The sequence below is a fragment of the Cervus canadensis genome, chromosome 10 (assembly GCF_019320065.1).
Source record: "Cervus canadensis isolate Bull #8, Minnesota chromosome 10, ASM1932006v1, whole genome shotgun sequence".
NCBI classification, from domain to species: Eukaryota; Metazoa; Chordata; class Mammalia; order Artiodactyla; family Cervidae; genus Cervus; species Cervus canadensis.
In genome coordinates this window covers 7536610-7558652 of record NC_057395.1, presented here as the reverse complement: position 1 = coordinate 7558652, position 22043 = coordinate 7536610, and the positions used below count along the sequence as shown (strand labels likewise).

At 48.3% G+C, this 22043-nt stretch overlaps 1 protein-coding gene across 5 annotated transcripts in view; it reads right to left on the bottom strand.

Annotated features, from left to right (window-relative positions):
* SFMBT2 (Scm like with four mbt domains 2) overlaps window positions 1-21404 on the bottom strand; it is a 185115-nt gene extending 163711 nt beyond the window's left edge. The window contains exons 1-2 of one of the 5 annotated variants that reach the window (XM_043478507.1): window positions 21311-21404; window positions 5483-5633 (exon numbers count right to left, since the gene is read on the bottom strand). In XM_043478507.1, coding sequence (XP_043334442.1) covers window positions 5483-5582 — 100 coding nt within the window. In that variant the 5' untranslated portion in view covers window positions 5583-5633; window positions 21311-21404. Of the gene's footprint in view, window positions 1-5482; window positions 5634-17884; window positions 18689-18724; window positions 18953-20787; window positions 20993-21310 lie in introns of those variants that run through there. The other 4 variants (XM_043478505.1, XM_043478504.1, XM_043478508.1 and 1 more) reach the window with 4 other exon arrangements.
* Between the last annotated feature and the right edge of the window lie 639 nt (window positions 21405-22043).

Genomic DNA, 22043 nt, shown 5'->3' with positions numbered 1-22043 from the left:
TGAAAATCAGAAACTTTTTGGTGCAAGAGAGGAACAAATTCAACATGCAGAAAGGCACTGCTGAATTCTTTTCCAAAGTTTCTATTTGCTGGTTTCAGAAACAGAGGACTGGAGAGAAACATAGAAGCAACCTAGGAGTGTGTCTATGTATGCTCAGTCATGTCCGACTCTTTGCGACCCCGTGGACTGCAGCCCACCAGGCTCCTTTGTCCATGGGATTTCCCAGCAAGAATCCTGGAGAGGGTTGCCGTCTCCTCCTCCAGAGGATCTTCCCTACCCAGGGATCAAACAGTCTCCTGAAGCTCCTGCATTGGCAGTCGGGCTCTTCACCACTGAGCCACTCAGATGTCCATCAATAGACCAATGGATGAAGATGTGATACAATCAAATATTACTCAACCATAAAAGGGGAGAAACGGGGTTATCTGTAGAGATGCAGATGGACCTAGAATCTGTCATAGAGTGAAATAAGTCAGAAAGAGAAAAACAAATATTGTCTATTAAGGCATATATGTGGAATCTAGGAAAACGGTACTGATGAACTTAACTGCAGGGCAGGGACAGAGACACGGAGAATGGGCATGTGGACACAGAAGGGGAAGGTGGCACAAATTAGGAGGTTGGGATTAACGTACAGACAGTTCTGGTGCTGTCCAGGCCTGACCCTAAGGAACCCGCGTCAGGACCAGAGGAGACCTGACGGTTCCGGTCCCTGGAAGCGGTGGTGAGACCAAAGCCATGGTGTAAATCTCAAGCTCAACTCTGAACCCACTCCCCAGAACTCCTGATCCTCCATAAGATTCTCATCTCAACTGTCACCAAAAAGGCTGCTTCTGCCCAATGGGAATTCATTACAAGGTACATTTCCACTCTCCTCTCCCACTAAAACAGGCCACAGCAGCTCTGGTGCTCACCCATGCATTCACACCCATCAATCAAGAAAAGACAAGGTATTACTGGGCCCCTACTGACCAGTGAGATCGGTGCTCGGGAAAGCACAGGTGCTCTCTATCATCTAAACATATCTCTGAGGGCCTCCCCTGGAGGTCCAGGGGTTAAGAATCCGCCCTTCCAATGCAGAGGGTGCGGGTTGGGTCCCTGGTCGGGAAGCTAAGATCCCACATGCCTCGGGGCCAAAAAAATCAAAGCATAAAACAGAAGCAGTATGATAACAAATTCAATAAAGACTTTAAAAATGGTCCACATCCCCCCAAAAAAATCTTTAAATAAATACTTTAAAAAGCACCGAAGAGCCGGACTTCAGTGCTGTTAACTCTTAAGTATGCTGTCTTAGAAGGTCTTCTGGGTCTTCATGGGATCACAAAGAGTTGAACACAACTTAGTGACTGAACAACAATGCTGTTTTAACAATAAAATCATGCACAAAATCGAAGATTACCCACAAGACGGCCTCTTGGAAACTGTAGCAGTGACACTTCCTCAGCCACCTATGCCCTGAGGAGCTGATTCTCTAAAGACATTTCAAAGAGCAACAGATAAACACACAATGTTTATGAGTGGAGGTCTCATAAACCCACAGCAAATATTTACAGCTGATTCATAAACCTCTTAAACCCATCCATGTTTTATCAAGGAAACTCTCAACAATCTCTCTTCTCTGCACAAAAACGGGTGGGAGGCATTTCCCATGATATAATGCAAACAGACTATGACGAGCTACTATGGAAGTTTCACAATTTAAAAGAAAGGAGTGTTTATTAGTGATGATCCATTTCTAGAATACAGAATGCTGGATATGTGACCAGAATCATTCTTATTAACTAGAAAAAGAATACTGAACACTTTACTGAAAAAGTGGGCGTGCAGACAACTTTACAGTGAAAAATGGAATCAACACAGGACTCACCCATCTTATTTTAAGGGATCAGATCTTGGGTTGTAGAATATTACCATCTGAAATAAGACTAACTTTGCAAAGAAAAAAAATTTTTTTGGGGAGGGGCCATGAAGGAATCTTAGTTGCCCAACCAGGAATCTAACCTGTGCCCCCTTCACGGAGTCTTAACGAGCAGGCTGCCAATGAAGTCCTTTGCAAGTGAAATATTAAACCTACTTCCAGTACCCAGTCAGGGAACAGAAAACCAGCAGGTTTAGAGTAAACGAAATCTTACAGGGCACCTTTTTGTGTGCTAGATATTTAAGTGGAAAGAGAAAGGCAGAAGACTTTCAACCTTTATCATTCTAACTGCTGACAGTTCCTAGGATCACAAGGTTTAGAAATCAGTTCTACTGTTGCAATGAGCCAACTCACTAGAAAAGACCCTGATGCTGGGAAAGATTGAAGGCAAAAGGAAAAAGGGGTGACAGAGGATGAGATGGTTGGATGGCCTCACCGACTCAATGTGCATGAGTTTGAGCAAAACTCCAGGAGATGGCGAAGGACAGGGAAGCCTGACGTGCTGCAGTCCCTGGGGTCACAGAGAGTCAGACACGACTTAGCCACTGAACAACAACCGCTGTATAAGTACACTGAACAGACACAAGGTACGGATGAAACTCAGCAAGGACTCGCCAACACCATCCTAGGTCTGAGCTCACGGCTGCCGGACCACACCTGGGTTGGGGGGAGGACAAAACACAAGGTCCTCAAGGCTGTCTCAGCTTTCCAGACCCCGAGAAGGCCAGAGAGACTTTCCATAAAAAAAAATAAGAAAAACACCCCATTCTCCTAGCTAGGGAGGCAACAACTGTTCAAAGAGACTTTAAAAGGGGAGGAGGGGGAATATTATTGAGTCACACTGAGCCAGTCCCCAGCAGGAAGAGTAAGAGATCTGGAATTTTCTACGAAGAATGCTAATTCCTTTCCTTCCTAAATAGTAGAGCCCATGAAACTCTGGTTGTTGTCGTTCAGTCGCTAAGTCGCGTCCAACTATTCATGCTGGTATACCCCTAATAAAAAAAATATACACATCAAGCCCACACTTCCAGCATAATTCCTTCCCTCAGTGGCTTGCCCCATCTAAATGTGCAATGCCACTCTATCTGCAGGCTTCACCAGCAAATTACATTGAACTGGTCTGAAAAAAGAATGTCAAGGGATCTACGTCAGCACACCGTTTTGCCTGCTTTCATCACTGCAACTGAAGAAATGGAGAGTTCCAGGAATCCAATCCCGACTCAACTTCCTTCTCTGAGCCCCATACTAGAGCTGCCCAGGCTGTCCGCTGGGGAGGCCTCAGTGTATCCATGTGGTTTATCCTGGGGGTGGCCTCAGGGCCCCTGGGAGGAGGAGGAATTTTACATGGCAACCCTGAATATTCTTTGGAAGGACTGTTACTGAAGCTCCAATACTTCGGCCACCTGATGTAAAGAGGTGACTCATTAGAAAAGACCCTGATGCTGGGAAAAACTGAAGGCAAAAGAAAGATGGGACGGCAGAGGATGAGATGGTTGGACAACATCACCGACTCCACCAACTCAACGGACATGAATCTGAGCAACCTCCGGGAGAGAGTGAAGACAGAGGAACCTGGCATGCTGCAGTCCATGGGGCCACAAAGAGTCAGACACAACTCAGAGACCGAACAACAATTTCATCGAGGGGACTCGAGTGTCATGGGCCCCAGCTACTATTTGAGCCTTCCTTAAAATGAGGCCAAATGAAAAATAAAAAAGCTGTTTATGAGGCAGAGAGTCCTCTGTGTGAAGCTGAAGTTCTCATAGCAAAAAGTGGATCATCAAGCAGGGAAGTGCAGCAACTGGGAGTGAGGGTGGGGGACCCCCAACCACACAAACACTCAGGAGCAACCATGTTAGACTCATGGTCTCATTAAAATGCAAAGATCCACCTTGTAACCTTCCAGATGGAGGTCAAATCTCCCAGAAGTTAATGGTCATTTTTTTAATGAATTCTCCAGAGCAAATGTTTATGATTCATAGCTGAGCTGTCCTTATATAAGCTGCTGTTATGTAAATATCACAAACCTTTATTTTTAAAAAACTATCTTTCTTTAAAAAGTTATCTTTTTAAAATAAACTATTATGTCAGTAGTTAGAAAAAAGATGCATGTATAAATTCACTGGTTAAATATAAAATTCAATAAGTGATGTCCATTGCTTTGTTTGGGATTTCTTAAAAGGAGAAATATTTTAGCACAAATTCACAGGACCTAAATATCTTTCACATTATGCTTGGTACTTTTACTGCCACACTCCAGGTTCAACTCCTGATCGGGGAACCTTCAAGCCTCGAGGTACAGCCAAAAAAATAAAGAAGGAAAGAAAGGGTCTTGGGAAGGGGCATCCGACAACTGGGCAGATCGCCCTGGCCCTCTCTTTCTGGGCACATGGGAGACAATTCTACTTGGTCGCCTCCCTTGCAGCGGCCAAAACCCGCGACTAGCTCTAGTCAAGAGATTGGGAGCAAAGGTCTCCTCTGCGCTGGAGTATTTAAGCGCTGATTCAAGCCACTCCAGCCCAGCTGACCCCCTGTGAGGACAGACCTCGGAGCACCGTGGAGAGATGACAGCCCTAAAGAGAGGGTGGGAGGACTCATCGGACAGAGCACCCACTGGCCCTGCTCAGACGATACGGCCAATTCATAAGCACTTACTGTGTTAAACTACTGAGGTTTTATTTTCTATTGGTGCACAGTTGATTTGCAATGTTGTGTTCATTTCAGGTGTAAGCAAAGTGACCCCGTTACACATACACACATACACACACACACACCCCCCACACACACATATATACTTTATCAGATTCTTTTCCATTATGGTTTACTACAGAATATTGAGTAGAGTACCCTGTGCTATATACAATAGGATGTTGTTGCTTATCTATTTTATATACAGTAGTGTGCATATGTTAATCCCAGCCTCCTAATTTATCCCTCCTCCCTCTTTCCTCATTGGTAAACTTAAGCCCATTTTCTATGTCTTTGAGTGCCTGTGTTTTGTAAGTAAGTTCATTTGTACTATTTTTTAATTCCACATGTAAGTGATATGATATTTGTCTTTCTCTGACTGACTTCACTTAGTATGATAGTCAATCTCTAGATTCATACATGTTGCTGCAAATGGCAGTATTTCATTCTTTTTGTGGCCGACTAAGAGTCCGTTGCATCTAGGTACCACATCTTCTTAATCTATTCATCTGTCGATGGACACTTAGGCTACTTCCAAATCTTCACTACTGTAAATAGTGTTGCACCAACAGTGGGGTGCATTTATCCATAGTTTTGTCCAGATATACATCCAGAATGGGCACTGCTGGATCACAGAGCCACTGAGATTTTGAAGTGGCATGTCACCTCATTATAACCTAGCCTGCTCAGTCTGGTATTTTGAACCCAACTTTGCGTAACTTTCAAGCTGCTATACGCTTATAAATATCCCTGCAGATCTCAGAACAAGCAGTATGTAAAGCCTCAGAACACTGCCCCAGTGTTTTCTAAACATTCTCAGGAAGATACCGGTCAAGACATCAAAGGGCCAAACTCGTTTAGGAAACAAAACCACACCTGAATCAAGATCTCCATTACGATCAGCTGAGCTCTGACGTTTTTCCAGGGGTGAGGATGAAGGGTCCTGCATGCTGGAAGCTGACACACTGCTCTCCATTCTTAACGGCTGCGATCGTCTTCTCTTAAAGCATCCTGCAGGAAGAGTTACCTAAAGGAAAGCGACAACAGCAGAAGTCAGAGCACTGTAATCGCAACCATGAATTTCTGAACTCTCCAAAACTAACGATACCCCATCGAAGCTGCCACCATTTCATTACAACATGCAGGGTGTGACATCACGTTAGCAACAGGAAATAGCAGGCCTGAAGACTAACGACCACACACCCACACAAGGTCACAGCACAGCTACAGGTCATCATCACCACTAAGACGGACATATTTTTCATCAATCAACAGAACTGCCAGTCAATCAACAGAATTGCCATTTCAACCCCCAAATCTACCTTGGCGGCATTAATAAGAGACTCCACGATCCACCTTTTCCCTCCTCTCTCACTGGAAGCTATGAAGCAAGAACCGCACCCACCCCTCAACCCCTGCCCCGGCCTCAGCATCCCCACACACAGGGACGGTAACTGGTGTCTCACAAGCGATTCGTTACCAAAACCAGATAAAACATCACTGCATGCCAATAACGTGCTTTCTGACCAACGGCACTTCTGTAATAAGATGGCGATTCCACACTTGCATTCTGATAGAATTGCTGGGAAAACAGGCAAAATTACAGCCGGTTCTCACAGAATCCTACACCCATCTGGTTTGTGTACTTCACAGCCGGTGAAATACCCAGGTGCTATCATTACTAAAAGTCAGCCAGTCAGGGCTGGTTTGCCAAAGGAGGGACCCGATCCTTGCACTTCACTCTGCAGGCAGCAGTGGGGACTGCAGGGCTTCCTTCTAGGAAGCAAAATGATCGGGTTTGTTTCAGAAAAATCATTCGGGCAGCTGCATGCCAGATAGACGGACAGACAGAAATGGAAACAGAGACTGAATGGAAACAGATAGAAAACAAGAACATGCTGAGTGGTAGGGCATCACCTGATAAAGAAAAAAACTGAGAAATTACCACCTAGTATTTTGTATCTCTTAAGTCCCTACCCTACCCCTCCCCCATCCCCTCTCCCCACTGAAAACCACTAGTTTGTTCTCTATGTCTGTGAGTCTGTCTGCTTCTGTTTTATTATATTCCTTTGTTATATTTTTTAGATTCCACATATGTGATAACATACAGTATTGGTCTTCCTCTGTCTGATATATTTCCCTAAGCATAATACCTTCCAGGTGCATCCATGTTGCTCAAATGGCAAATTTTCATTCTTTTTCATGGCTGAGTAATATTCCTTTGTATACCTATTTAAATCTGGAGAAGAAAATGGCAACCCACTCCAGTATTCTTGCCTGGAGAATCTCATGGACAGAGAAGCCTGGCAGGCTTGGGGGTCACAAAGAGTCGGACGTGACTTAGCAACTGAGCACGCATGCCTATCTATTTAAAAGCCGTATGTGATTAGCAGCTGCCATACTGAACACCCAGACCACTGCCTAGGTAAGCAGAAGTTTATGGTATCTGAGTTTGGAATGTGCCCAAATCAGCACCAATGCTTGCCTCTCTTAGTAGTTTTAATATATAGCAAACTAGTTTAAAGAGCATAGGAATCGTAAGACCTCAAGAACTTCAAAAGCAGACTGAACAGTTTCTCCATAATATTCCAAAATCTTTCACGGCAATCTTCTTGAAGTAGCAGGTTTTTAGTGAATGTGCTGTTTTTACACCAAAACAATTTCAGAAGAGAAGCAATCTTAGCTTCCAAGTTATGTCGCTAATACTGTGGCTTCTTTCATTCATCTACAAACTAAAGAAAATCACTCCACCTCGGAAACGTAATCAGGCACAGTTCTTCTGCAAGGAAAAGTCTATGAACCCAACTACTAGTAAATCAGTCAAAATCAGTAGCTTCTATGCCCTTATTAAAGGAGGGCTCACGTTTTTAAGACTCCTATTGATTCAACTCTGTCTGCGTCTAACTACATGCTGTAAAAAGGTAATCAGCGACTGTAAAATAAGTTCAATTTTTATGAACCAGACCCATCATTTGAAATAGAAGTCAAGAGCAACAACGTTTAGACCAGAAATCCACACTGTTCCATAAGGACAAGTAACACATCTTTGTCTACTCAGGCAGCTGCAAGATTTATTTATTTTGGTAAATGACATGTCACCATTTGCTTTTTTGCAATGTTTACTTTTTTTCTTTCCATAAAAGGTAACCTTTCCACTTTCTGCAGAAGTCTTGCAAAATAAAATTAAAAACGGACAAATTAAAATCACTTGTAATTCTAACACCCAGGGACAATCTCTTTTGTATTTATAATGTCTCCTCCAGATACTTCTCTGTGGGTTTTTTTTCATATAGAATTTAGAATTTTAATTCATTTCCATTTAACATCACCTAAAAAGCATTTCCCCCACATCATTAAACTCCTCTGAAAACATGACTTAAAATGATTGTATGATTTTTATTATACTATGAATAGGTTATTTATTTGCTATCCCTCTCCCACTGCTGGCCATTATTTTGATTTTTTTATTTTTCATTATTATGGGCATCGTAATCTGCAATTCTCCCATGACACCTTAGCTCTTTCCCACATTTTAACTTTGTTGGTATTCTTAATGGATTTTTAAGAGCCCTGCGTATCTTATCCCACAAAACCCTTACAGACATTTTCCCTTAATTCTCCCCTTAGTGATACCTTCTGATACATGTATGGAACATGCTGTCTTTTTCAACTTAGTCTGATCCATTGATTCACTTCATGTCTTTTAAAAATTACATTCATAAAATGTCCTCCCCAACTGTAAGATACCAGAAGTCTAACTTCCCTGGATTTCAAGTTTCACATTTAGTTTTTTAACATATTTCCCATATGTTTATGTTCAAATGTTTTGTGACCATCCCCTGCAGTTAATAATCCATTCCTACCCCGTTGCATTTTTAACAGCCTGTCTTTACCATCTATTAAATTCTTACACATAACAAGGCTATGGTTCCATGCACCAACTTTCCTTTAATTATGAGTCAGCAGAATAGGAACTATGACTACTACTCAAACATCCTCCAATTAGTTCAGCAATCACTGAACTTGGGGCCATTAAGGCAGGTTTATATAGGGGTGACAATGGTATTGCACGGCTGGGAACCCAGACTCACGACCTGATCATCACAAGAGACTCTGCTGTGGACAGAAAGTGCCAGAACCTGCACACGGGGAGAAATGAGTATGCACCAGAGACTCCCTCCCCCGCCAAATCTCTATTTTCTGCTTTGTCTGCAGGGAGGAGGAACTGGTTACCCAAAATAAACGTTTCTGGACCATCCTAAAAGTTGGATGTGGTCATGCCACTGCATTCTGGCCAGTGAGAAGTTTGCCGAGTGAATGAGTTCAGCCCGCCTTTTCCACCAAAGTGACCTTCTGGTTCTGCTGTCAGCTACAGATGACTACCTCAGAGAGAAACCAGCTGCGTGGTTTCCACCCCTCCATCTGAGGGTCCCCTGATACACTGCTGCTGCTGCTAAGTCGCTTCAGTCGTGTCCGACTCTGTGCGACCCCATAGACGGCAGCCCACCAGGCTCCGCCGTCCCTGGGATTCTCCAGGCAAGAACACTGGAGTGGGTTGCCATTTCCTTCTCCAGTGCATGAAAGTGAAAAGGGAAAGTGAAGTCGCTCAGTCATGTCCGACTCTTCGCAACCCCATGGACTATAGCCTAACAGGCTCCTCCGTCCATGAGATTTTCCAGGCAAGAGTGCTGGAGTGGGGTGCCATCCCCTGATAGACAGCCAATCCCAATAAACAGCCCGAAAAGGACCCTGCTCCTTAGAAACACACTTGTAATAAAGATGACTGGGTGGTCCTCTAGAATTCAGGGTGTGCGCTGTTTTTATCTGAAAGCCTATCAATAAGGCCCCAAAATGGGGGGGAGGGGCTTCCCTAGTGACTCTGGTGAAGCATCCGCCTGCCAATGCAGGAGACACAGGTTCGATCCCTGATCTGGGAAGATACCACATGCTGTGGAGCAACTAAGTCCATGCGCCACAACTACTGAGCCTGTGCTCGCTACAAATACTGAGGTCTGTGCTCTGCCACAAGGGGAGCCCGAGCACCGCAACTCGAGAGCAGCCCCCCGCTTGCTGCAACTAGAGGAAAAGCCCGCACACAGCAACGAGGGCCCAGCACAGTCAAAAATAACTAAATAATAAACTTCTTAAAAAAAAAATCTCAAATGCTGTCTCTGGTTTCTCCACCCCCACCCCCACACCACCAAAAAAACTCTCAGTTAGGTTTGCTGTTACTGTTCAGTCACTAAGTTGTGTCTGACTCTCTCCAACCCCATGGACTATATTTATAGCCCGCCAGGCTTCTTCCTCTGTCCATGGAATTTCCCAGGCAGTGGGTTGCCATTTCCTACTCCTGAGGATCTTCCCAACCCAAAGATCAAACCTTTGTCTCCTGCATTGGCAGGCGGATTCTCTACCACTGAGCCATCAGGAAAGCCCATTAATGAAGCTTTCCCAATGGTTCAGTGGATAAAGAATCCACCTGCCAATGCAGGAGACATGGGTTTGATCTCTGGGTCAAGAAAATGAAAAGGAAATGGCAATCCACTCCAGTATTCTTGCCTGGGAAATCCCATGGACAGAGGAGTCTGGTGGGTTACAGTTCATGAAGCCCCAAGTTGTCGGACATGACTGAGCGACTTAGCATTAAAAATCATTCTTACCTGTATTCATCAAAAGGCAAAGTTCAAAAACATTCCACTCCGAAGGCCTCACTCCAGTGAGAATTATTAGAATAGCAATAAAAGAAATGTTGCATCTCTTTTAAAGTCACCCAATTATCTAGCACTTTCAAAGGGATCTGCTTAAAGTAGTTCAAGAAACAGGCAATTTTACTGCCGATTAACATGCTTACCATTTCAAGCTCGTCATCCTGAAACAAGGAAATGGTTGGCAGCTGTTTTTTATGTGACTCCAAAGAGAGACGCTTCTCCAGGTTGAAAATTAAAGGCGAAGGCCTAAACGGACAGCTTGTGAAATTCCAGACAGGCTCTGGCTGCCCGTGGAGATCTAGCATATCTAAATCAGAGAAAACGGCCTCATTTCACACTCCAGGAATTTCCTAATGAGCACAGGACACCTCATCTGAGCCAAGACCTTCCCAAACATTTCCATCAAAATGGGAAATCTCAGAGCATTCTGCAGGAGGCACAAGGCTGTGATTAAACCTCATCTCTGCAACAATCACTGCGTCCACCTTCCTAAGAAGCAACGTGCAAACACCAGCCTGAGATCACAGGCGTTATCTGCAAGAACCACGTTATAAATGGCTCTGAAGATGAAAAGAGGTGTTAAGTATCCAGGCACTTATCAAGGAAGGCTCCCTTCTGCTTACATCCATCCTGTCACCCAGGTCACTCTACTAACCATGCGTGACTAAGCCCATCTCCCCCATGCTCACTCTGTTTCTCCAGGCCAACACTCTATTTCTCCAAGAAGAGGCAGGCCTTCCGATTCCTTCCACCATCCAGGGAGATGACCTGATCCCTTGGGACAGAAGATTCATGAAACGTTGCCATCCTCGATGTGCTCCAGATCTTGGTTTACACCTTGATTAGGACCTCAATCTCCTGCCCATTTTGCAACCAGTTTACTCTAAACAGATTGACATCTGACACAAACGGCTGCCCCAGCATAAGAAGACTAATTTCTCACATCCCAATTCATACCTCTGTCCCAAGAAATTAGATCTGCAGAGGATAAGAGATGGTCAAGGAGTACCTACCAAGCCCAATGGCGGCCAATGAGCCCCATGATAGCAAACTGGGTCTTCTTTTAAAAAAGAAGTTTTTAAGTTGGGGGGTAGCTGTTTTACAAGTAGCATTACTTTCTGCTATACAACAAAGTGAATCAGCTATATGTACACAAATATCCCCCCCTCCTTCTGGAGCGTCTGTCCCATCCCCTGCCATCCCACCCCTCTAGGTCATCCCAGAGCACCAAACGGAGCTCCCTGAGCTAAAGAGTAGCTTCCCACTCGCTGGCTATTTTACACACAGGAGCATATACATGTCAATGCTCCTCTCTCAATTCATCCCACCTTTTCCTTCCCCCACCTCCTGTATTTGCATGTCCATTCTCGACGTCTGCACCTCTATTCCTGCGCTACAAATAGCTTCATCAGTCCTTTTTCTAGATTTCACATACATGTGTTAATATACAATATTTGTTTTCCTCTTACGTCACTCTAACCTGGAGTCTGTCACACAGAGTGTAGCCAACTGTGTCTTCTGATTCACAGTCTTAACTGCCACCTTTTAATCTCCCACCCCATCAAACAGCAAGTGTATTACTCCAGATAGAGCTAAATCAGACTACGAAGAGCAAGAGCGTGGGCAAATTGAGAAAGGTAACAGCCCTCCACGTTACCTGCTCGAGAGAAAAGAAAACCCAATCAAATCGCAGACTTGCTGTGCCGCCATCCTGGAAATTCATTTATTTATTAACTATTTCCCTTAGAATTATTTATGTACAATTCTCTACTTATTTCCTATCAAGATAGATCAGGCCTTGAAAGACACAATTAAACCAACTTTACAATTGGTCTTTGCATCAAGGTAGCTATCTGGGGCTTGTCACACCAGAAACTGACTTCCAAGCCACAAAGGTGAACACCATCCTTACGTCAGCATACAACAGACAAGACATACTTGACACAGAAGTGCTTGGTTGTAGGCTCTTATCAAAGCATTAGGTTCAGAATCAACACACTCAGTGCTAGGATCCTGGACAAACTGCAAACACAGGATTTCCCTGTCATCTGCAAATATTAGGAGCGATGAACCAGAGCACCGCCCTGAGGCTGCTTTGTGAAACCCCATGGACCGCAGCCCACCAGGCTCCCCTGTCCATGGGATTCTCCAGGCAAGAACTGGAGCGGGTTACCATGCCCTCCTCCACGGGATCTTCCCAACTCAGGGCTTGAAGCCACGTCTCTTAACTCTCCTGCACTGGCAGGAGGATTCTTTATCACTAGCGCCACCTGGGAAGCCCGCTGTAAGCGTGTAATCATCAGTGCCTCATTTTCTGAGGGGGTTTTCTGAATGGATGACTTCAAGAAGGACAGATGCACAGCGGCAGTACTTCAACTGATTCGGACTCTGCGAGCCCATCCCTGAAGGATGTGATCCCAGGCTGCTGAGCTCTGGGGATCCCCTTGAAGAGCATTTCAGGTTTTGACTTTAAGCCATAGATATGTGTAATCTATAAAATTAGGCACCAATCAAATGGCATGAGAGGTATGATTTAACTGCAGAAAGGAAATTTATGAGAATAACAAGTCTTCCCGTTGCAGGGATCAAACCCAGGTCTTCTCCACTTTAGGCAGATTCTTCACCGTCTGAGCCACCAGCAAAGCTCCAGAGGAGTAAGAGCATAAACAATAAGACAATATAGTAAGTTGGGCCCCATCCAACTGCCAAGTCAATAAAAACACCCTAATTTACTTTAGTTATAAAGAACTTGGGAAATGTAACCAATCCTGCGAAGAGCTGGTTTAACCCAGCAGTGTAACAATCACTTAGCAGAATGTACTCTGGGCCTTTTTAACCACAACAAGCAACACTTCTCATCTGTAAAACACAGGGACCATTCTAGAGGTCTTCTAAAGTCTCTTAACCCACTCAAACATTTCAGAAGATCTGGATTTTCCTGAACCTTCCTAGTTAAGAGTGGATGTGGTAGGAAAGAACAATATACAATCCTCTCAAATGGAACAGAGACTCAAAAAAGGAAGTAGTCACCATGGTCTACGCTGGATCCCAAAAGCTTTCATTCAAAAGCTTTCAAGAGATGGGGCTGGTCCCAAATGCCCAGCTGGCTGCTCAGCGTGTACAATCTGCTACACTGCCCAGAGCCGCCCTAGTTCACAGCATAGGGAGGAAAAGGGGAAGAAGGCGTCTGAATTCTGCAGCTGGCTGGGAAGAAGAAAGCATATTTAAGCTAAAGTTGTAAAGACAATAAACGGTAAGGGCCAAGACTCAAGGCTCCAAACATTCTGTTACACCAGTCAGAGTCTTTCTCCTGCCTCCAAGCAGAACACCAAAGAATACAGAAAACCAGAGCTGGTAGGTTTGATCCCAGAGTTGGCCGTTTCTTAGTAACAGCACTATGGACTATTAGGGACAAGGGAGAGGGGAGCAGAGAAAAATGAGACGCTCCAGAACCACCAGCCTTTATTAAAATGATGGCAGGGTCTTCCCTGGTGGTCCAGCGGCTGACTCCTTGCTCTCAATGCAGGGGGTCCAAGTTCAATCCCTGGTCAGGGCACTAGAGCCTGCATGCCACAACTCAGACTTAGCACAGCCAAGTAAACAAGCGTCTATTTAAATGACCTTCCACGTGAGGCTTTGTAGGAACTTGCTCTTGGCATTTCAAACATTCATACTGTACCTTAAAATAATGGAATTCCTATCAGTTTTGACTAAAATGGAAAACAACAACTTGCCCAACTGAAGAGAAAGTACGCTTAAAAACCATCTTTCCTTGGGCCAATAAAACTGCAGGAGGGGGAAAAAAACACAGGATAAAAATTTTCCCACCGTCCTCCACCCCTGTGGCTCTAAACCCCACTGGTGCTATTTGCCCAACACTGGAGAGTTCACCAAATATAAGGAATCAACCAAAATGCATCACTCTGGTTTTTAAGAAAATCAAAAAGAATGAAACCAAAAGCACAATGGATTCTTTATTTAAATCAATGTCAAAGACATCCATCTTATCACAAGAATAGAAACCTACAGGAGGAGAGAGTAAAACTTTGAATAGTGAGTATCATTGGTTAACAGGAAGGACCCTAACTGCTGATATCCAGCAAAGCATTAGCATCTTTTAAAATTCTCTACGAGGGACTTCCCTGATGATCCAGTGGTTAAGACTCTGAGATTCCACTGCAGGGGGTGGGGGTTCAAGTCCTGGTAGGGGCACTAAGATCCTGAATGCCAGGTGGCACAGCCAAAATTATAACTACAATTCTCTACGGGCTAGCGAGATAGGGAGTAAAGGGTGGTACCTTTCAATCAGAACATCACTGGGCTGATCATACAAAACCAGACCCTAAGAATTTTATTTGGTATTGCTTCCCTGGTGGTCCAGACAGTAAAGAATCTGCCTGCAGTGCGAGAGACCTAGGCTCAATCCCTGGGTCGGGAAGATCCCCTGGAGGAGGGCATGGCAACCCACTCCAGTATTCTTGCCTGGAGAATCCCTATGGACAGAGGCGCTTGGTGGGCTACAGTCCGTGGGGTCGCGAAGAGTCGGACACAACTGAGTGACGAAGCACAGCACAGTTCATTCCCTGTTGGGACTGCAAGCTCCAAATTGAGTATCTCCTCTTACAATACACTGCCCTGTCTATAAACATCTTGTTTACACTGACCTCCAAACAGAGAACACTTGGCTTAGCCAACAAGATCAAGTTTCCTGTGAACTGTCGCAGGACATTCTCAGTCTTACAAAGAGAGGAGAGGAAGGACTTGCCCATTGGCCCAACCTGAAGGGTAGGTGTGGAAAACAGAGGGCCAGGTCTGATTCCTTCACTGGCTGAGTTATGTGGAGGCTGCAGTTACCTCCCCTTCCCCCCGACACACACACACACACACACACACACACACACACACACACACACACACACCATGAATATAATCAAATAAAGTCTAAGCACTCACCTTGTGTGGGAGGGCGGGGTACAGAGGGCTATTTGGAATGGTCCCTTCTATTCTAGGAATTATTAGAGCAAACACAAATCAAAGTTTTCTCTATGGCACGTATTCAAAGGCAGGCTGACCTGGCCCAGGTCCTGCCATTACTGAATTATACGTGAAAGCTACAGTGGTGTGCCTCAGTTTTTCTCTACATCTCTCCTTTTCCAGAGCCCAAGTGAAATCATGACCCCATGTGCACTTGTATCATTTAACAACAACTTTACTTCTGGACAGGGATCTGCATTCACAGACATCCTCTGTGATGATGACCAGTCACATGTCCACTCTACCTCCCAGACTAGAGTCTTAAAGATGAATCACATGGGCAGGTCTGCATAGACGTGTTGAACCACCTATTTTTTTCCCAAATAGAACCATGGAGATGTCTGAGTGAGTTTCTAGTTTAAAGTACTTAATCTTAGTTATGGAAGCTGATTCTCAGAAAGATGACGACCAGTAACTGGTCCATGGTCATACAGCGAGACAGAAGCATCGCTGAAACCAGGCCTCCTCCGGATTCTGTCCTGGCCTCTGTCAGGAATCCTCCTCACAAAACAGAGCTGTCAGGTCATGGGTCACCACTGCAAATGCACAGATTGGTCTGCCATCACAGAGATAATTTCCCTAACCAATTTTGCTTACCTGTAGAATGGAAACAGTAAGTTGCCACCAGGGAAATGTTGATATAAGAACAGTCAGGAAATAATACTAAAAATGTCTTAAACTATGGATCCTAATTTCCTTTGGGGGCAAGAAATTTTTACAAGTTCTTCATTATTTTTTATTTTACTTTTGGCTGTGCCCCATGGTGTGTGGGATCTTAGTTCACCAACCAGGGATGGAACCCATAGCCCCCTGCATTTGGAAGCGCGGAATCTGAACCACTGGACCACCAGAGGAGTCTAACAAGTTCTTTATGGCCTCCACACTGTTACAGGAACTCCAAAAGTTCCCCAGAAAGTGAAATACTGAAAGAGAAATGGTAGCTAATACTAGAACTGGAAATGATTCAAATTCTACATTGACTACTTTTGTTCAAATCACTTTAAAAAAAAGAAAGGAACACCTTTTAACTTTGAAGTTCTCCACATTTTCACTGCCTGCGCTTCCTGTATCCCCAAAGCACCCTGTATCAATTCCAGGGACGCCTCATTCACTTACTGCTCCGAGCAATGTTTCCATCACCAGGCATTTCTGCCTAGATTTCGCAAGTCCTCTGGGGAGAAAGGTGGAAACTGCCACCTCAGTCAGAATGCACAAAATGGAATCTGATGAGTGGTCAGCCCTGCTGACAAAACTTCATCATCAGTCCATAATCTCTGCAAGAAAACATTAAGAGGAAAAGCCCTCTGTGATCAATTACTCCCATCACTAGAGAAATTCAGGGTACCATCAGCACGGCCTGTTTGAGGTTCAGCGTGTGGGTAACCCAATGGGAAAGGGGAAATACTCTTGTCACCCCTGCAGGTCTCTGCCAGCACTTCTAGAACAACACACATCAAAACAGACTGACTGGTGGAGTTCTCCAGCCTAAGCGTTGCTGAAAAGCCCTGCCACTGGGCTGCGGTTTCAACTGGCCAGGGAGTGTCTCCTGCGCTTGAGTAGGGGACCGGAGGGTCTCTGGCGCCTATGGGTGTATTGTCCATGCCCCCCACCTTCCAGGCAGCGGCTGGGTCCCAGCAATGAGCTAAGACCAACATCTGAAACAGTACCTATTCATTGAAGGGAGGAAGCAGAGTGTGTGCAAATGTAACGCTTTGCAGGGAAAAAGTAGCAAACCTCCTACCTCCTAGGAGCGCCTAGCCAGCAATTCCTTGTGCCTACCGGGGCCTCTCCGCTCCCCTCCTCTACCCGCCCCCACGCCACCCCCAACCGCCTCCCCAGGAAATGGGGCCGAATTTGTGCCGGCTTTCGCTTTCTCTCTCATGTGGTGAAAGCTGGATCCATTTGCTTGGTGCAGACATGCCAATCGGTCCCCCGGGCCCCTCGGCAAGGGTGCAAGGGTGGAGGGGTGAGGGAAGGCACAAGGCGGCGGCGATGGGTCTGGATTCGGACACGGTCTGCGGGCATCCGAGATGGTTTCCCACCGGTGGGTTCGGATCCGCTGCCAATGCGCCGCTGGAGCCGACAAAACCCTGAGCGGGGACCGGACTCTCCGGAGCCAAGGGGCGAGCGCAGGGCCTGGAGTCCCGGACCCTGGAGGAGCCGGAGCTCGGGGTCCAGGGAAGCAACACAGAGGACACCAAGGGTGGGTGAGCAACCTCACTCCTGCGCCCAAAGGAACGAGGACCCGCGCGGCCAGCCCCGGGCGTCCTGCTCTTCCCGGAATCCCATCCAACTCTCTAAACACAAAGATCCCGAAAATTCCGAAAGCGAAACTGCAAGCAGGTCTCCAGAAGTTTGGAAACGGCCTCCCAGGCTCCCAGCGTCCGGACACCATGGACGCAGTCAAGGATGAGCGCCCCAGTGAGTGGCCATCGCTCCGCAAGGTCGCCCTCCGCGGCCCCGGGGAACCTCCCGGGTTTTTCACACGCAAGAGTCCCCAGTCCAGGTTCCAGACGGGGGTCGGCGGTGCTCCTACCTCGTCTCCATTCTGCCCTCTCCTCCCCACAAGAAGGGAAACTTGGGCCCTGCGAGAATCCTGGGGAATGTTCTTTGTAATCGGTTGTATGCTGGCTTCCACCGCACAGCTCGGTACAAAATCGCAGGTTTCGGGGCGTTGGAGAGGATTGTGCGCTTGTCAGCAGCGACGTCAGGAGGACGAGGGGAGGGGTTCCCGGCTGAAACTGCAGTTTACAAGCACTGAGCCATTTTAGTATGGTTTCCCCTTGAACGAAGCCCACGAGGAAGCAGTCGCCGAGGGGACGCCCGGGACCGGAGCGCCGGGGACGCGCCACGCCGTGCGCTCAGCTGGGGGGTCGAGGGTGCAAAACTCCTCTAGGCCTGAGGGTCAGCCTCATTGCCCAGTAGGAGGGAAAATCTGCCGCGAGGTCCCCAATTTGGGGGATGCTTGCCCCCAGACCCTACCCAGGGGACGCCGCAAGGGGCAGACTGTGCGATGGCGCGGGGACCGTCCAAATAGGACAGTTGACCCCCTCGATCCTTTCTCCAAGCCCCTGAGAATGCCCACAGCCCACGTCACTGTGGTAACTGCAGACCTAGCCAGCGCTTTTTAATCCTGAGACTTAAAATCTTGGCACACTAGGCAGACGCGCCATCAGGTTCTCGGGCCCAGGTAAAGTTCCCCGGACCTGCCCTAGCCTGGCCCCGGGGACCGCGCGCGGATGCCGTGTGGCCCCCATCCCCCCGGGCCACCCTGCTGGCTGCGCTGCGCGACCACCGCTCCGCGGCCGCATCCTGGCCACTGGCGACCCCTGTCGGGAACCGCTTCCAGCTAAGCAAACTCCGTTTGCTCGCTTACCCTCGGGCTCCACTTACAAGCTCCGACTCTGCCCTCAAACTCTCTGACCCTCCGAGGACCCCGAAGTCGGCCTCTCCCCGGCACCTCGCCGCCCTCTTCAACCCCAAGGCGACATCCCCGGTCGATGGCCTGGAAGGCTCGCCGATCCAGCAAGGGCGAGGGGCACTTTCTTCCGCGAACGCTCTCCCCATCCCCCACCTTCCCTAGAGCGCAACTCCAAAAGCAACTCCGCCGCTCCACCCCACGCTCTGCAGCCAGGGCCGTGCGCCCCCGCCCTTCCGCCAACGTACTTTCACACCCCCCCTCCACCCCACCCACCACGCCCCGGACGCCGCCGCCCCCCACTCGCACTTTCTACCCCGCCGCGGCGCAAACTACACACTGCCCTCCACTAAGTACAGCGCGCCCCTGCACACAATCATACACACACACACAACCCCACCGGCGTCTGCAGCCTGACTGCCCCCGAAACCCTGGATACTGAGTCCTTTAAATAAGCGGCACACCGCTGCACCTACCCGGCTTTACCCACACAGGATCCTGCGTACAGACACAGAAAGAGAACTGGTCTCCTAGAAAGCTGAAATAAATCACTCCCTCAGCCCTCCTGCATTTTGCACCACGCGTCAGCAGTTTGTCACGTCAAATCAGGGCAGGGTCTGGTTCGGAGACGCACACACGAATCTGGGGCGGATCTCTTGGACACTCCCACCCAAGTGCACACACAGGTATGCCCACTGATTTAAAGGCACGCAGAGCAGTCCTGCTCCGATGCCCCGGTCCGGGCCAGCGGCACCCTCTCCCCTTTAGCAATGGACTGGACACACGCAGATTCTAACCACGGAAAAAACTAGGGCAGCCCATTCCTTCTCTTTTTTCCCCTTTAATTCGCTAAAGCAGCTACTAGAGTAGCCAAAGAGAGCTGAAACTAAGAGATGGCAACTCCGGTTGGGTTTTTTCCCACCTCAAAACCTTTATTTTCAGTTTTTAAAAGCCACCTTAGCCCGCCATATTGAAACTGGCAAGGCTTCTAAATACTCCTCCGCCGCGGCTTCCAAGAAAACACGAGAACGGAGCGGGCTCTGGGCGCGCGTCTGGCCACCACAAATCAACCACAGTCCCTCGGCTAAGGCTCCCCTTCTCCGGCTAATCGTCTCCCGCCGCTCCGGATCAAAAATCCACAAATATATCTAGCAGTTCCTACAGCAGTTTTGGGGGGTTTTTTGTTTTTGTTTTTGCGGATTTTGCTAACACACACATTTTTTAGAAAATAATAAACTCCAAAGCCAGATCAGATTAGTAATTGTGAAAGAAGGTTATATGAGAGTAGACAACAGGAAAGCCCCAAGGGACAGGATGTGACTTTAACGCGAAAGAAAAAAGAAAGAAAAAAAGAACAAAAAGATCATCCATGCCGGAGCACGCTCCGAAACTACTACTGACAATTTCATTTCAGCTGCACAGGCAAATGTTTCGGGGGGGGGGGGGGGCGATTCCGAATATGTCCACGATTTTTATTCCTTTTGATGGCTGCTCTCCAGTCCTCACCCCACCATCTCGCCCAGCCACCACCACCCCGCCACCCCGAACACACACACACCATCTAAAAAAAAAAAAGGGAAGAAAGAGACCCCAGCGCGGGGTAACAAGGGCGGCTGCGTCGCCAAAATGAGCGCACAAATGAGGAAGGTGGGCGGCGGGAGGGGACACTGCACCCGGGGAGGAGTACGCTTTCCAACTACGGACAGACTCCCGTGAGGCCGGGCTTTGCGAAGCCGAGGGACCTGGAGGAAGGGGACGGGGGGGAGCAATAATGACAACGCGGAGCACAGCGCGGAGTTTGCGGCTCTGCTCCAGAGCTGTCGCCTTCTCCTCCAGCCCTTCCCTTTCGCTTCTCTTCCACTGCACCCCCTCCTTCGGCCCCCCCACCCCGAGCCCAATCCAGCTTCCCTTTTTCTCGGAGCTGGAAAAAGAGAAGCTGACCGGCGCACTCAACCTGCGGGCCGGAGGTCCCCTCGCGGAGCGGGCTGGGCGCGGGGACAGCGGCCGGCGCGGGGTCCTACCTGGTGAAGTTCGTGCTTCCCGCGGCGTGGACAGAGGCCCGGGCGCCGCCGAGGCGGGGGACGCCGGCCTCACCCGCTCGCTGCGCCTTGCTCGCTCCCCGCCCGCCTCCCTCGCGCGCCCGCTCCGCGGCTCGGACTCCCACTACAGCCTCATTCCAATATGGCATCCTCTCTGTGCGCATGCCCGGCACTCTTTTTTAAGATTATTATTTTGTGTGTGTGCGCAGCGAACTCCTTCAACGACCTTTTCCAAGCGCTTGCAGCACGTCTTAAGCCAATTAGCCGGCGGGACGTTGCACCCCCTCCCCTACCCCGCTGGGACGCCCCCGCTCCTGGGCACATCGCCACCCCCCCACACACACTCACACACACACACACTCCACGCTCCCACTGCCCCCTCTCCGTCCCACTCCCCTCGCTTTTTTCCTTTAGCTCCCTCCATCCACGATCTGCAGAAAGTTCCCATCACAGGCGCTTTCGCAAACCCATCTGCAGGGAAATCTGGGCAAACTCCGCAACTCACTAGACACTTTCGGTTCCGTCGGTTTACAATCCCCCCGGGGACTAAATGCACAAACTTGCGCTTTATCCGCGGAAGGCTGGTAACCAGCGGAAAGAAATTCAGTCCGCTCCGAGCCCCGGGCCCCGCCCACTGCGCCCCACCCGGCTCTTAAATTGTGCCTTTTCTATGGAGATTCAAATATTTTCTGAGGCCTTAGGGGTGGCGGGAGGGGGCCAGAGGAAGGTTTTCCTGGGAAACGTGCCCAGAGGAGTCGGAAATTCAATCAGGGATGTTTGGACCAGCCTTGCCGCTGAGACTGGCAGGACGCAGGTAACGAGGGCCGCCACGGCGTCTCCGGGGGGCAATGCCCAGGTCTGGGGGACCGCAAAGGCCACCTGGCCTGGGCAGGCTCTTGGAGGGCGGGAAAAGAATCCTGCCCGAGGAAAACGTGGCCCTCGGCGACCGAGGGAGTGAACAAGAGGCAAGCAGACCTGCGCTGGGCAGGGTTTCCGAGCGGCGTGTGCGGGTCCGCGGGCATTTTGCCCGGGGCGTAGGTGTTGGGGGATGGGGGACGACCAAGAGGATCTCCCTGGCCGGAGCGGTGGCTGGGCAGAGACTGAAAGGAATGTCCCAATGCGGAAATGCTGGCGACGCCCGAGTGGGTCAGACCGAGAACTTCCGAAGGTGGGCTTTGCTGTACTGAGGAGCGAGGAGATCTTGCTGGAGGCTAGAATCTATGTCCACGGGAAATGGA